Source organism: Protomyctophum parallelum, assembly GCF_964188405.1.
Source record: "Protomyctophum parallelum genome assembly, chromosome: 15".
NCBI lineage: Eukaryota > Metazoa > Chordata > Actinopteri > Myctophiformes > Myctophidae > Protomyctophum > Protomyctophum parallelum.
The window spans coordinates 22,690,418-22,706,009 of NC_139710.1; the positions used below are offsets into that span (position 1 = coordinate 22,690,418).

At 50.6% G+C, this 15,592-nt stretch overlaps 1 protein-coding gene across 1 annotated transcript in view; it reads left to right on the plus strand.

The window, feature by feature from the left end:
• LOC310872451 (ADP-ribosylation factor-like protein 15) overlaps window positions 1–15,592 on the plus strand; it is a 175,650-nt gene that overhangs the window by 56,921 nt on the left and 103,137 nt on the right. Inside the window, exon 2 of the mRNA XM_083784346.1 lies at window positions 14,831–14,975. Coding sequence (XP_083640472.1) covers window positions 14,831–14,975 — 145 coding nt within the window. The remainder of the gene's footprint in view (window positions 1–14,830; window positions 14,976–15,592) is intronic.

A 15,592-nucleotide genomic window follows, 5' to 3' on the forward strand; every position in this document is an offset into this window, starting at 1 on the left:
TCATGGCGTCCGTGTGAATCATCGAGGCAACATTGACGGCTTCCCCGTTTGTTTTCACTTCCCCTCTTTAGGGGTCTCCAAAATAGAGATTTTTTTAATGACCGTCTCCTCTGCCTTAGCAGTTAATAAAATGACCCCCCAAAAAGGGCTGTTCTCGTCTCTCTCCTCTCTTAAACGGCACACTAGATGTGTTCATTGGGGGTCACTGGGGATGCGTTTGTGTATGATGTGATGTAAAGAATGGACCACTCCATTAAGGAATCAAAGCCTTTCCATATATCCTGACGAGATTCCGTCTGAATTGAAAAGGTTTTTCCAGTGCGTTCCCCCGCATGCACTTGTCAACCTAATTCTCGGCCAACTGCACAATGTATAAAAAACAGATTTATTGTTCAAGTTTGTCCCCATCAGTTTTTTTTTTTGGTCTCAATGGGGGCCTAGAAATAGTTGAATGGAAAATGTTCTTAAGCTAGGAAACTTTCCCACACTTGTTTCAGAGAGAACGGGGGCCCTAAGATTTGTTTTTATTAAAAATCGAGTCCGTCGTCGATAGATGCTCTATGAAAATGTGTGATAACTGATGTAAAGTGGGACAAGTGCCCCCCCCCCCCATCTACCCACCCTTTCTATGTCTATGAGATGGGGCGCCCCCCGCCCCCCCTTGGTTCTTGCACATTGGTTTCTGGGCCTTCAAAAGGGGGCCCCTCAGGCTTTGATCCTAGTCTATATGGGTGCGGAAAAACATCTTTTTGCCCCACACTATGCCCAGGAAGCCAAATATTCTGCCGCCACCGTATGCTAATGCGGCCAAGCTAATCACCCGTCCCCAATTACAAGATTTATATTCTGTTAATGGCGCCCAATGGCATGCGCCCCCCACCACCACCAATCCCCTCCATTCTGTGCCCCCCCCCCATCCACCCTCTGGATTTCCTGTGGCGTAAAGGTGTCTCTCTGTCTGTGAATGCAGCTGCCTCGCCACCTCGCCCCTCGCTTTTCTTCTATAAAGAGAGAGGGTACCGTGAAAACATTCCTGTGGGTGGGCCCCCTTGCTGCCGTCCCTCTCATTCTTTATCTAATGTACTTCAACACAGTAAATGTCCTGAAGCACACTCTGAGGCTGAGTTCGGCTCCAAGGTATAGGCTTCACTTCAGACAGATAAATGTTAAAGCATTGTTGGGGGGAACAGTCACGGCTCTGAGTCCCCCTCAGGCTGTCTGTAAAAACCTGCTGTTTGGATCATATTTCTCCCGTCAATATTTCTCCCCCACCCACCCAGCTATAACGTCCCACCACCTCCACCCTGTTTGAGGTCTCACTCCATACAAGTGCTTTCATAAGCTTCTGCAATGAAACGGGGGCAGCCCACACCGACTGTGAGAACGCAGAGCTTGCTCATCTCCTGTCCTCACATTCTTGCTTGTTTTCAATCTCTTAAAAAAAGTGTGTGCACGTGTGTGTGTGTGTGTGTGTGTGTGCGCGTGTGTGTGTGTGTGTGTGTGTGTGTTTGTTTGTGACGACGGTGTGGCAAAACATAGATGAAGATCATGGGGTGCAGGTGAATGTATTTTTTGACTCTTTGCTCAGTTTGAGGGACAGTTGCTTGGGCTGAGAAGTAAAGTATAGTAAGATGTAAGCCTTGCCTTGACCAGTTTCATGCTCCTGGAGTCCTGGCCCTGACCAGTCATGCTCCCATGGCCCTGACCAGCCTCATGCTCCTGACCAGCCTCATGCTCCTGACCAGCCTCATGCTCCTGGCCCTGACCAGCCTCATGCTCCTGGCCAGCCTCATGCTCCTGACCAGCCTCATGCTCCTGGCCCTGACCAGCCTCATGCTCCTGGCCCTGACCAGCCTCATGCTCCTGGCCAGCCTCATGCTCCTGACCAGCCTCATGCTCCTGGCCCTGACCAGCCTCATGCTCCTGGCCCTGACCAGCCTCATGCTCCTGGCCCTGACCAGCCTCATGCTCCTGGCCCTGACCAGTCTCATGCTCCTGGCCCTGACCAGCCTCATACTCCTGGCCCTGACCAGTCTCATGCTCCTGGCCCTGACCAGTCTCATGCTCCTGGCCAGCCTCATGCTCCTGACCAGCCTCATGCTCCTGGCCCTGACCAGCCTCATGCTCCTGGCCCTGACCAGCCTCATACTCCTGGCCCTGACCAGTCTCATGCTCCTGGCCCTGACCAGTCTCATGCTCCTGGCCCTGACCAACCTCATGCTCCTGGCCCTGACCAGCCTCATGCTCCTGGCCCTGACCAGCCTCATGCTCCTGGCCCTGACCAGCCTCATGCTCCTGGCCCTGACTAGCCTCATGCTCCTGGCCCTGACCAGTCTCATGCTCCTGGCCCTGACCAGCCTCATGCTCCTGGCCCTGACCAGCCTCATGCTCCTGACCAGCCTCATGCTCCTGGCCCTGACCAGCCTCATGCTCCTGGCCCTGACCAGCCTCATGCTCCTGGCCCTGACTAGCCTCATGCTCCTGGCCCTGACCAGCCTCATGCTCCTGGCCCTGACCAGCCTCATGCTCCTGGCCCTGACTAGCCTCATGCTCCTGGCCCTGACCAGCCTCATGCTCCTGGCCCTGACCAGTCTCATGCTCCTGGCCCTGACCAGCCTCATGCTCCTGGCCCTGACCAGCCTCATGCTCCTGACCAGCCTCATGCTCCTGGCCCTGACCAGTCTCATGCTCCTGGCCCTGACCAGCCTCATGCTCCTGGCCCTGACCAGCCTCATGCTCCTGACCATCCTCATGCTCCTGGCCTGGCTCAATGGGATAAACTCCCAAGATTATTATTATTATTATTTTATTTTTTAAGATATTTTTTTTGCGGCTTACGCCTTTTATTGATTTTTTAAGGGACAGACAGTAGGCTGACAGGAAACGGGAGAGAGATGGGGGGATGACATGCAGTAAAGGCCGTGTCGGGTCCGGGAGTCGAACCCGCGGCACACTGCGACTGGATTACCAGTCCGGTGCCCAGACCGTTACGCTACGGCCTGGGCCAACTCCCAAGATTATTGAGTCCATCCCAGGTTATTTTTTACCTGCACCTTACCTGTGGTACAAATGTATTTTCTCATGTCAGTGGTTGTCAAACTTTGTCACCTCAAGAACCCCCAAAAGTATATGTATTTGGCCACCGACACCCATCTCAAACTATTCTGTTCCAGGGACTAGACCGATAGAAATAATCGATATTTGCAGCACTTCATAATGTATTCCTTGATTTGAGTTTTCTTCGACGGGTGGCTGGCATCTCCCTTAAGATGCGTTCAGACTTGGATGGTTAGAGCTGCGCGATTACATACAAAGTCAATGCAAAGACGAGAAGTTGCGCGAGCGCCAATATGGCCTTGGAACGTCTCGGGATCCTCCTGGAGGAAGTCACTAATGTTGCTCTGGAGAGGGAAGCTGTTGCCCCCGCGACCTGACTACGGATAAGCGGTTGAAGATGGATGGATGGATTCCTTGATACATTTTCTTGTATACTATTTATAGTATCATGTTTTTCCTTTTCTCTTTAAGGTACTTTCAGATGGGCATCGATTAACGCAGACGTTGTCCCCTGGATCAACGACAGGTCGGCTTCAGGTCTGCTCATGAGGGGCGACAACGCAAGCGTGAAAAAGCTCTACACAATCCAGGTCTAGTTCGTTGTGGGCGTGTGCACGAAACGAGCAATTTCACGGGACCGCGCCCATGTAAATTCGCTTGCATCGCACCTCGACTTCTCCGCGCGTACAGAAAAAAACCCGCAGGTCTCATTGAAAATGAATTACTAGGCGTGTTAATCGCTGCTCATCTGAAAGGACCTTTAGTGTGTATTCTTTCATCCTTGATACGTTTGGTAAACCATTTTACTGTACCACACAACCACAGTGTAAACCTCATGGTTTACATTCTGTATATTCAATTTTACTGTATCATATTATACAGTGAAGCTCATGCCGTTGGTTAGACATGCCAACAGTCCGACAGGCATTAGTCCGACAACACCGTCACTAGTCTCGACATGCGCTGCCGGTTATAACCCGTGGTCGCTTGAAACTCACCCGTGGCTCCTGACATGTGTGGCAGGTTAAAACCAACCCGTGGCAGGATATAAATAACCTGTGGCTCCTGACATGTGTGGCAGGTTAAAACTAACCTGTGGCTTTCTGTGAGGGTATACCCAAGCGCATGTTGTGTACACTCTAGTGGTATTTTACTGTATCGCGTGCTACACAGTGAACTAACATTTTGTAGTCTTATTTTATTGTATGTATCATGCTACTGTAGAGTGAAGTTTACTTTAAATTGTACTATTTTGTACTGTAACACGTATGCAATATAGTGACTTTTGCTGGAGTAAGATTGAGCTGTCAAAAATGCTGTCAGTGATCCTCTAGTCTCCAACCCCTTCTTTAGATTTCGCTGCATTGAACAACATACTATGTGTGCACGGATTTCACACTTCTGTGTGTGATTGTTTAAGCAAACCAGATTTGCAAAGAATTTATGGCTTTGGACCTGACCAACTTGGAATACTCTGTGTGCGCACACACACACACACACACACACACACACACACACACACACACACACACACACACACACACACACGCACACACGCACAGCGCCCATGTGAGTGTTTATATGGGTATGTATGTGAACCGTGGCGGCGGGCACTTACTGCCACATCCAGATGGTGCTGGAAACAAACAGGGCTACGCTGTAGGAACCCTCAATAGGGCCGTCTAGACTGGCCCCTGACCAGACAGATACAGCCTCCCATCAAATTAGCGTTTGTCAGATTTATGGTAATGGTCCGCAACAGTCTTCCTGTCAGTGACATCAAGATTTACAGCACTGACCCAACCCCCCCCCCCCCCCCCCCCACACACACACACACACACACACACACCGTCTCCCCACCACACACACATGCGCGCGCACAGACACACACACACACACACACACACCATGCGCTTTCTTCGTCCCACTACCCCCTGCAAACACACACCCATCCATAATCCCAGCCTACATCCCTCCCTCTGGCCTCTGCCCATGTCACTGAGCAACACTTGGGCAGAGGCGTATACTGTGTCTGCAAGGTTACTAGGTAGAGGCAGAGGCTGTGAAATGTCCCTGCACTCTAGTCGGGTTGGCAGAACCACCTGAAGACCCCACCAGCCACCTTCCAGCACAATGGGTTTCCTGCTTGCTAACCCTCTGCGGTTGGGGGTGTTTGTGCGATGGATGGGGTGAGATGGTGGGCAGTTGAGGGAGTATGGTTAACCGTATATTATGAACCCTATACCGTCCCTATTCCGGGGTGGACATTCAGTAAAAAATAGCCAAGCTACACGCTCACAGCGCGTCACGACGCAACACGCCGAGCGCTTGCAGATCGGCTATTGTCGGCGAAGAGATTTGGTCTACAGGGAGGAAAAGGAGCGGACCAATTAAGGAGCCCTGGGGGACACTGATGGACTCAGTATATAGGGCGGTTATGGTGGTGCAGTTTGACGGGAGGCGGGGGTTGGATGGAGTGTATGTTAGTGGCAGTGTGGTGAGTGTGTGTGTTGGGGGAGGGGGGGGGGGGTATGTACGTGGATTTGCATCCCCCCCCCCCTCCCCCGCCCCGCTCTTTCATGTTGGCGTTTTCGGGACGTAACCCAATCCCCGAGCCCTGGCGCTAGTGAGCCCAGTGGGAAAGGCTTCCTGACAGATTATATCCCGTCCATTCTCGGGCCCAAATGTTTTTCCACCGCTGCTCCTCCCGCCTTTGATCTGGCCTCCACTCACCACGCAGGGTCACAAGCTACCATGTTAGGCCATGGAGGAGAGGGCCAGCGCTGGAGCTTCTCACTGCAAAGGTTGGAGGGAGGGAGAGAGAGAGAGAGACTGGAAGCGAGAGAAGGGGGGGGGGGGGGGGGGGGCGGGGGTGTCCTCAACCTTTTCCTTTTTGTTGTTTTCTCTTTCTTCCAAGTCTTGCCCCTCATTACGGCCAGAGTCTAGACCTGTTCCTGGCCTCCCCTTTACACTAATATTATTAGGCTGTTGTTCTGTTCCGCTGCCTCTGCCGTCTTGCTTGTTCCAGGAGCACTTCAACATAAACACTGCCATGTCTGCCGTGTGGCTGGAACACAATGTCTTCTGTGGAGAGAGAGAGAGAGAGAGAGAGGGAGTGACATGGCAGCAAAATGGTCGGGACGATTTGGAATGGAACCGGGGAACTGAATGTCAAGGCATTAGAGCCCGTTGTGGTATGCAGCCTAACCACTAGATTAGAATATTTCGGGTCACTATGCCTAAAAACTATGTCAACACTGTGTACGGGAGCTCAAATGTGATATTTCTTGTTTGGATTGTCAAGAACTCAATAGGCAGCTGTTGGTCATTCCTAATGAAAGTGAATGAAGTTTCGTTCCCAGTTGATGACATTCCGTGTACTGTGTTAAATAGAGGTTTCACCTTGTAGCTTAATATTAGTTTCCCCAAAGTATAATTGACTTCAAGTCCTGGAGTGTGTTGCTTCTGATTCCCCAGCCTCTTGATTGCTGTGTGTTGAAAGAGAAAGCTGGGGGGCGCTGTAGCTTTACTCTATGGGTGTGTGTGTGTGTGTGTGTGTGTGTGTGTGTGTGTGTGTGTGTGTGATGCGTGTGTGTGTGTGTGAGATGCGTGTGTGTGCGTGCATGCCTGCGTGCATGCATGGATGACTGTGTGTGCGTGCGTGTGTGTTCAGGCTTGTTTCCTTGTCCAGACTCCTTAGCGTCACAGCAGTAGTGTTCAGACTCTGAACAGGGAGCCAGACAGAGGAGAGAGAGGGATGAGTGAAATGGGTAAGAGAGGGTGGAGGGACAGAACGATAGAGAGAGAGAGAGTTGATATTGCTTCGGGATGAGGGGATGATGTGCCTGCAAAACAGTGACAAGCAAATCAGCTTTAAACAGGACCCCCAAACACCCCTGCTCGCACACACATGCACGCACGGCACGCACGCACAAAGGATGGTGGGTTGCTTTGCCAACTTAAGTAAGATACGGTCTGCTTCACCAGACGGGCTGCAGCAGACAGGGTCATCTTGTTATTGCCGTACGTTATTTGTCTGTCACCTCACTCCAGCAGGGCATCCCCACTCTGTGCACGTCGACAGTGGGTGCATCCCGCATCCCATGAATATTCTGCACATGCTTCATTTGTATGCTTGAACCACGGACTTAAGACTGAATTAGACCCCCCCCCCCCCCCCCCCCTAGAGCACTGTACAATGTCATCTTTCTCTGTGTTGTGCGTCTGTGCATGTGCGCACGTGTCAAAGTGTGTAAGTGCGCGGCGGGTGCGTTTGCATGCGGATCTATTTCTGATGCCGGGGGATAATGAATGGCACCTGTTTAGTGTCCTTAGTTGGCCATCGTATTGAACGTGCAGTAAATCTTGGATCTCATCACCCCGCAGCCACGCTCGAAAGCGCAGCACCACGTCGGCTGCCAAAGCCACATTGTTCGTTCGCTTTATCTTGCAATTAAGGCTTTAAGGAGCCAGTCAATCACGACCTGTAACGGCAAGCGCTGCTCCTCATGCCTCCGGTGTCATCATCTCGCTCGCCACTCTCGGAGGGGGAGGAGAATGCGCTACGACGACGTGGGGATAGGTGACTGCGGAGGCGGAGGAGGAGGGTGGGGATGCTATCAATTATAGTATCACAAAACACCAGGACGACGAGAGCAACTATAGACGACTCGCAACGATATGTATATATTTGTTGTTGATTATTGTGGAAAAGAAGAGGGGTGTGTGTGAGCGTGTGTGTGTGTGTGCGTGAGCGTGCGTGCGTGTGTGTAGGGGGATGGGGGGGGGGTGGGGTGGGGGGTGGGCTGGTCAAATGGTTGGCGGTCGGTGCGTTAACAACTGAGCACACGGGAAGAACCCAGTGAGCAGCCTTATGTGTCTAGCACGTCTCTCTCTCTCTCTCGCCCCCTTAACGACAATGGCATGCAGTGCCCCACCCCCGCCCCACTCCCAGCAGCCCCCCCCCCCCCCCCCCCTCACTGTACTGAGCTCTGCTATGTGTCCCACCGTGCACCCCCTGCCTGGCTTCAAAGAGGCAAATAACAACAACAACTGAAGGGGTGGGGTGGGAGAGAAGATGAATGAGGATGAATGAATGTGCCCCCTGCCACCCCCCATCCCCCCCCAACCCCCCCCCCCCCTTCTTCCCTGCCCCAACCCCCCCCCCCCCCCCCCTTAACGCCACAACCCCTCCTATCCCTTCTTCCCTCCATCCCTGCCTAACTGCCTTCCAGCCTGCCCTTCTTCACCCCCCCTCACCCCCCCCCCCCCCCCCTCACCACCACCACCCCTGAACACCATCGGACCCCCCCCCCCCCCCCCCACCCCGATTTCTGCAGGCCTGTGTTATGACTGTGGCCGGTGTGTATTACACGCATATCTGTTAGCGCCGCTGCTCTGCCGGGGACGCCCATATAAAGGACTGTCATCTCCAAAGGTCAGGAGTGAGCCCTGCGCACAAGTGTTGTCCCGACATCAGGTCTGGAAGAAAAAAGAAAGAGCTGTTTGCCCGTCCCTGTCCCAGTGTCTGTCTGTCTGTCTGTCTGTCTGTCTGTCTGTCTGTCTGTCTGTCTGTCTGTCTGTGGCTGTCACTCCCAGAGGCCGCTGTCTGCAATGTCCTCTCCCTTCCCCCCCCCACCCCCCCACCAAACCCCAGCCACCCCTCCTCCACCCCCCATTCTTCGCCATAATATTACCGCCTGCTGGAACTCAAGATACCAGGCTTGTGCAATCTGGCAGCCATGGAGGAAGTCATGGTTTGGGGTTCTGGCATGTCTAACCATGGCTAGTGCTGCTGCCTGGAGGGAAAGAAAACAAGTGATACCACTGCTTAACAGCCATCGTTACACTGATTAGCGCCTCCACCGAGCCCAGTGTGAGGAGTTCAAGCATATCGGTTGATGCTTGAGCTAGCTTGCGAGGGGAAGTGCGCCTTGCCACAGGCGTGTGGGCAAAGACGTGACCTATACTGCGCTGTCTTTGATCGAAGTGTCCTGGCTGTGTGTGTGTGTGTGTGTGTGTGTGTGTGTGTGTGTGTGTGTGTGGGGGGGGGGGGTACATTATCATTGCTGTTGGACAGAGATGATATGCATGTTTGTGATTGAGATTGTGCACATTATGGAGAAGCCTTTTTTGCTGATACTGTATAGGTTTCTAATGGCGCTGTCAAATCACATCTACTGTACATGTCGGCATCAGATTAAAATCACATCACAATAAAATCACCATGTGAGCTTTAGGATTCAAATTAACACTAAACTGTATTTGCTATTGGCAGTTAATGATCTGCCATTTCCAATTAACAGCCAATACAAGGCTGGAGGATGCAGCACTTGTTATCTCAATGCAACACGACCTGCGTAATGTAATTCATATTACTAATAGTATTGTTAGTTGGCCAAGTCAAGTTTATTTCATTTTGTACTATTCCACATTAATAACATTCCCTCGACTCTATACTTCTACAGTGGAAATTCTCCTGTGGTGGTCTACATAATTGGTTCTCAACATGGGGTCCGGGAACCCCCAGGGGTCCTTGGGGGAGGGGGATTGGGGGGGGGGGGGGGTCAGCTAAATGATTGATAGGAACCAAATGGACCCCTCCAGGTCTGTAAGGTCTGAGAGTACTGCTCGTAATTCTTAGAATGGGTAAAAAAAATGGACAAACAAAAGGTTACCCCAAAGGATTGGGGACTAAATTCTTATTATTTTTCTCAGAGGAGTTTACAGTATATATTGATACAGAGATACAAATCATATCGGGGACGGGGTGCATGGCCTAATGCAAGGGTCCCCCCCCCCCTACAATGATCATAAACTATGAACTGGGGACCCCCAACCCTGACATTACATTTAGTTTGACTCGGTTCTCGCTTTTTCACAATGTTTGCCTCTTTCTTATCCGGGTTAGGGTTATTTGGTATTAACCCAATCTGTGCCAACCTTGAGATATCTCGTGAATAGCTATTTAACCCTCCTGTGTCAATCATGAGATTTGATAAAAGAGCATTAATCCAGCATTAAAAATGATATTTTCACCTTATTTTAGCTTCCGTCGTTAGCCCCCATAGGACTCCCATGGTAGAAACAGCCTAAATCCCAATCCTTGGTGCACGCACGCGGTTATTAGTGGTTTTAGTGCTCAGAATGGGATAAATGAAGATGTTGGGAGCTTAATAAAACATTAATTTGATGTTGTGCTAACCATGTTAATAGACCGATCTTATCACGACCCTGGCACGACAATTGAGGATTCTCACTTCCGTGTCATTTGACTGGATAACGCTTCTTCTTCTCTGCTTATGTCGTGCATTCTGTTGGCAGTGGCCTCCCGTTACCGCCTGCCCTATGGTAACAGGAGGGATTATGTTTAAAGAGGTTTTAAAAGGCTTTAAATTGTCACTTTAGAAATGTGCAGTCTACCTGTATACACTTATACTGTATGTTGGGTGTACTGTTGAGTGAGAAAACGATGTTGCACATGAAGCTAATCATCAGGTGCACCTCCCAAAATAATTTGAATTTGCCGTCCTGACCATTACATTTTGGTTTGGGCTGTTTGCTGTGGTTTAGCCCCTGGGGACCATTCCCGCTCACAAGATGTATAACTGATGCACAAGCTCTCTGCGTATGGTAGCAGAGTGCTTGACGAGCTGTCTGTATTTGGAACGTGGCGTCATGCTGATACTCTACAGAGGTGTCTCCGTGGTGGCCATGGAGTATGAGAGTGAAACATGAACTGGCCTACTGCGACGGTGGCTTCCCCCTTACCCACGTTTATTACCTCTAAAAATACAAGGTGCTTGTCTAAAAAGAGGCTGGCTCTTCCTGACAGCCGCGTCAGGTGAATAAGCACCACTTGGTGGCTCATGGCCCGGACAGAACTGCCTTGCTCCAGTTCTTACTTCCAATTACATCCTACACCTTTGTGGTAGTCTCGGCAAGTGCAAATTCACGGAAGTTACGTTAATTTAATGTTTTGATCCGAACTAGTCGAAAGGCTACTCACATTAGCTTCGGATTGTTAGCCATAACCCCCGGACTGCGCCATCTTGATTTGCGCTTGCACGCACATTCCCTGTCCCAGGCTGCATTTCTGGTCAAAACAACGCATATTGCACGGAGCATAGCGGACGCTGTAATGGCACGGCCTCTACTTCTCATCAGCGAGTGAGAGATCAACACCTAATCCGACAGCACACCCACCATTCAGTCAACATCCGGTTCCGGTCACTGTGTTTTGGGTCTTCAAAATAAGATATCCTGGCATAATAGTAATCATTCTTTAATGGCATGGTGGCCAAACGGTTAATGTTCTCCAGTAGTGCTCCAGTCATTTAATTGAACAGTTCCTTATTTGTTTGAGCCTTTGCACCACATTGTGTCTCAGCTACTGTATGCAGCTGCATGGCCAGTGGGCTACCAGCAATGTGTCTCTGCCATGCAGGCTTGGACCTACGCCAAGAGGCCTAATTATATCACCCGTTTGATGTCTTGACAGCTTTTTCAAATTGGTTTGGGGGGGGCTGCCCTTTTCACTTTCCTTATGTCATGCACCTTTTAGCCACACATTTCATCTGAAAATGTAGCCGGACCATGTCAGGGCCAATATTTTATACCCAGCAGTGTTCTTCATTTACATAAAACCTATAGCTAATCAGCTTTCGCAAAAACAATGAGGTAACGTCTCGTTGCGGTCTTTCAGGAAAGCACAATTAAAATGTTTCCAATCCTATAAGAGGCATTCAATCAATTAAGCATTGGTCGAAGTTTATGCAGGGAGAGCATCTTGGCAAGAGGTTTATTAGGTTTTATTAGTTTTGTCCTGAATATTGCCCTCTTTTCCATGGACAGATCTGAGTATAGCCTCAATCAAAAACTAAAGCTGAACGAGAGGCCGCGAGGGCAAAGAGTCATACTACAGTAGGTTTGAGCACATCCTCAAACATCATTGTCATTTCCACTTGCTTCGAGTGTTACAGTAGGTCAAACAACATTTGAATAACTATTTACTATGTGTACAGTACCTAGTCTTCCCCTATGAAATGGACCTGCTGAATGTACTAAGCTGTTAATAGAGTTAGCCCACCGGGGTTAATAGAGTTGCTCACCACGGGACACGTCTCATTTGAGCTTTCTGTTTTAGCGACACGGCGCAGGGACTCCACTGATCCTTTAAAGTGTGGCCGGTTGGGGAGGGGGCAAGACTTGAAGTCGGCGAGGGCTTCTGGACATATTTATTTTTCTCCTGTGAGCCTTTTGACCAAGCGCTCCTCGTCAATCTTCCGCTGTCAAAGAGGGCCAGAGGTGGGACCTCTCTTCTCTCTTCTCTCTCCCTTCACAGGGGCCCCTGTGTGCCTGGGGGCCCCGGGGTCAGGCCCTGGATGCTCCTTCGGCAACTGTTGTGAAGTTTGCACTGTACGGGGAGGGAGAGGGCGGCTCGGCAGGTTGGGGGTAGGGGGGTAGGGGGGGGGGGGGCAGTCGTCCCGACCTCCCGTGCTCATGGGAACGCTGGCACCTCTGGCTCCAAGCCCACACAAAGCCATTCGGACCACCATCCGTTCATCATCACCATCATTGACAGCTGAAGGGCACTTTTCAACCAGCACACAAATCTGTACATGAGCCACACTGACACTGGTGTGTATGTGTAGGGGGGGGGGGGGGGGGTTAGCGGCAGACACAGACAACAGCAATGAGAGAGAGAGAATGACCTCATCAAACCATCAGACCAAACCTTTACATGTGTTCCCCTCTCTGACACGCGTGTGTTTCTGATCTGGCCGTTCTTCTTGGGGAGGGGAATGTTTCCTGTTTGAGCTAGACCCGACGGGTTCAAGCAGGAGTCGGGGGGGTCGGGTTGCTCGACCGTCGTCTGGTTCCGTTGAAGCGGATTCCCCACGTCTCCATCAAACGGCAGCGCTGTTTTGGCACGGCTCTGAAGAGTGACCCTGGTGGTCACCGACGTCTGGAGGCCTGGGGGGGAGAGACTCCAGTCCAATTTGCCCTCTGAGCCACTTCTGTGTTCTGTATTCTATGTTCTGTGCCCACCCCCCTAAGCCCCCCCAGTCTGGCAGAAGCAATGGACAGCACACTCCGTAATAGCAAAAAAAAAAAAAAAAGGAAAACATTGTGCAGTCATTCGGGCCACCTCATTCAAGTCGAGACAGGAAACGAAATGAAAGTAAACCCTTTTTTAATTTTTTTTAATAATGTGCGTTTTTTTGCTTGAGAGAGCACAAGCCTGAAGGTGATAAAAGTGGGAGTCTCAACTTTTCCCCCCTGAGCCCAACTTCTGCACGCTTTGCCAAATGATACTTGACAGTGAGACAAAAATACTTTGTTTGTTTTTCCTCTCTCTTGTTTACATGTGCTTCTCCCTGGTAAGGTATGCCTTTTTATGGCATCCCAAAGCACACCTGGAGATTGTGCTTGTGACTGGCAGTTTCTCATGCACCGGTGAATGCTGCAGAGTGCATGCATGCGTGTGTGCGTGTGTGTGTGTGCGCGTGTGTTGCGTGTGCGTCCGTGCGAGCGTTGTTTTTTTTCCTTTCCTATGGGAGCGCCTTGATTGAGCAGAGTCGGACTGAGCAGAACAGCTCTCTGCTGAGCAGTATGCAACCTTGCGCTGGTGCTCTTCCACCTGAAATCTGATACAGTTGATGGGGAAGGGGAGAGAGAGAGAGACACGGAGAGACAAACAGGGTCTCTGCCCTGCCTTGTCCAGACTGGTCCCCGTCCTGCTAATAAAAGAGATCTCTTTTTAGTTCTGGATACTGATCTCTCCACACAAGCTTTAAAGATCTCATTCACGGTTCACACTGCATTTGCCCCTTAATGTCTCACAGCAGGCCCCCAGTTCCAAGCTGTGATTCATGGACTGACAGGTCTGCCTGTGGCTGCCATGAGGGCCCAATCAGACAGGGTACCCCCCCCCCCCCCCCCTCACCAACTAACCAACACACACACACACACACACACACACACACACACACACACACACACACACTGAGTGCAGACACAAACACGTCACGGCGTCAGTCAGATGTGTGTGCGGCTGTGTGTGCACGCACACGCGCACGCACACACACACACACACACACACACACACACACACACACACACACACACACACACACACAAGCTGTCAAGCACACGCAACCGCCAACACAGAGTAACAGACCTTTTCTCACTCTCGCTGTCCCGCTCTCTCATATAGACTTTTCACATAATCAGACCTTCCCAAATGCTCCCAAAAATGGTTTAATCTTTTGAATGGATACAGTACTTTTGGTGAAACTGCGCATTCCCTTTACAATAGAAGTCTGGAGAAGTATTCAAAATCCTTTTTTTAAGAAGCCGGGCGCCTGCTGCACTAAGTGGGCCACTCCACGTGAGTGGTCCGGAGAGGGTTGCGTGGGCCTCGGCATATAGACAGGACACAGAAGAGAAGTCTCTGACCAGGTTCAATGCCACCCTTAACATGTCTGCTTGTCACGTCACAAGCTCTACTGTAGATGGTGTACTGGTTCTGTTTTCCAGTGAGAATGTGTGTTGTGTTACAAAGATGCTGATAAAGGTAACGGTGCCTTCTCTCGCCCTGGAACACCCCCCCCCCCCAGTAGAATTGGTAAGGATCCAAATGTACCTGATTGAGAACTTGCCACTTTTATTATTTTTTTCTGTATCAGACCTGTATTGTTGGACGTTGATTGCCTTTGCGTTTACATTTATTTCTATTTAGTAAAGGAGCATGTTCTACGTTTCGTTTCAGTGTTTCCGGGCACTGTGCTGTAAAGGACCCCCACCGCCAAGACCAGAGTATGACGTGGTATGCATCGGCATGACGGGTGCTGGAAAGACCAGCCTGCTATCACGCCTTTGCAGTGAGGGCAGTGAGGGCATCTTTCCTACCACAGGTGAGACGAGGCGGGCATGCATATGCGATTATGCGTACAAGCCATTGGACTCCTGGAGTGAACCACGGACAGACTGCCGACACCTCTTCAACTTGCCACAACTAACCACTTAAACCCCATATGGTGGAGCGGGGTCCCTCAGGGCTCAGTACTAGTGTATTTTCTGTTTTCTGTTATTGCTGAAAATAGCCAATCTATATTTTTTCTCCTGACCTCCAGGACGTCCGAGGGGGCATAATATAAGCTTGTCGATCTGCTATTTTCTGCTAGAGCTTTCCCCACGATATGGATGCTGGGATTTAAGTGGTTAAGTTAATACTGTTGGCAGTGCATTGTGCAGAATCAGTAGTTGGAAAATCACAGCCACACAACCTATATGTCATTGGTTCCCAAAGTGGGGTCCCGGGACCCCCAGGGGTCCTTGAGGGAGTTCCAGGGGGGTCCTCAGCTGAATGATAGTTTGGAACCAAATGGACCCTTATGGGTCTGTAACTCAGAGAGTTGTACAGGTCCGTGTGGTTCCATTTGTACACTCTAATGGATTGATGGATTGATTAACATTGATTTTACAATAGAAATTGGGGTCCCAGAGATAGAGAATGCCATTAAATGGGGGA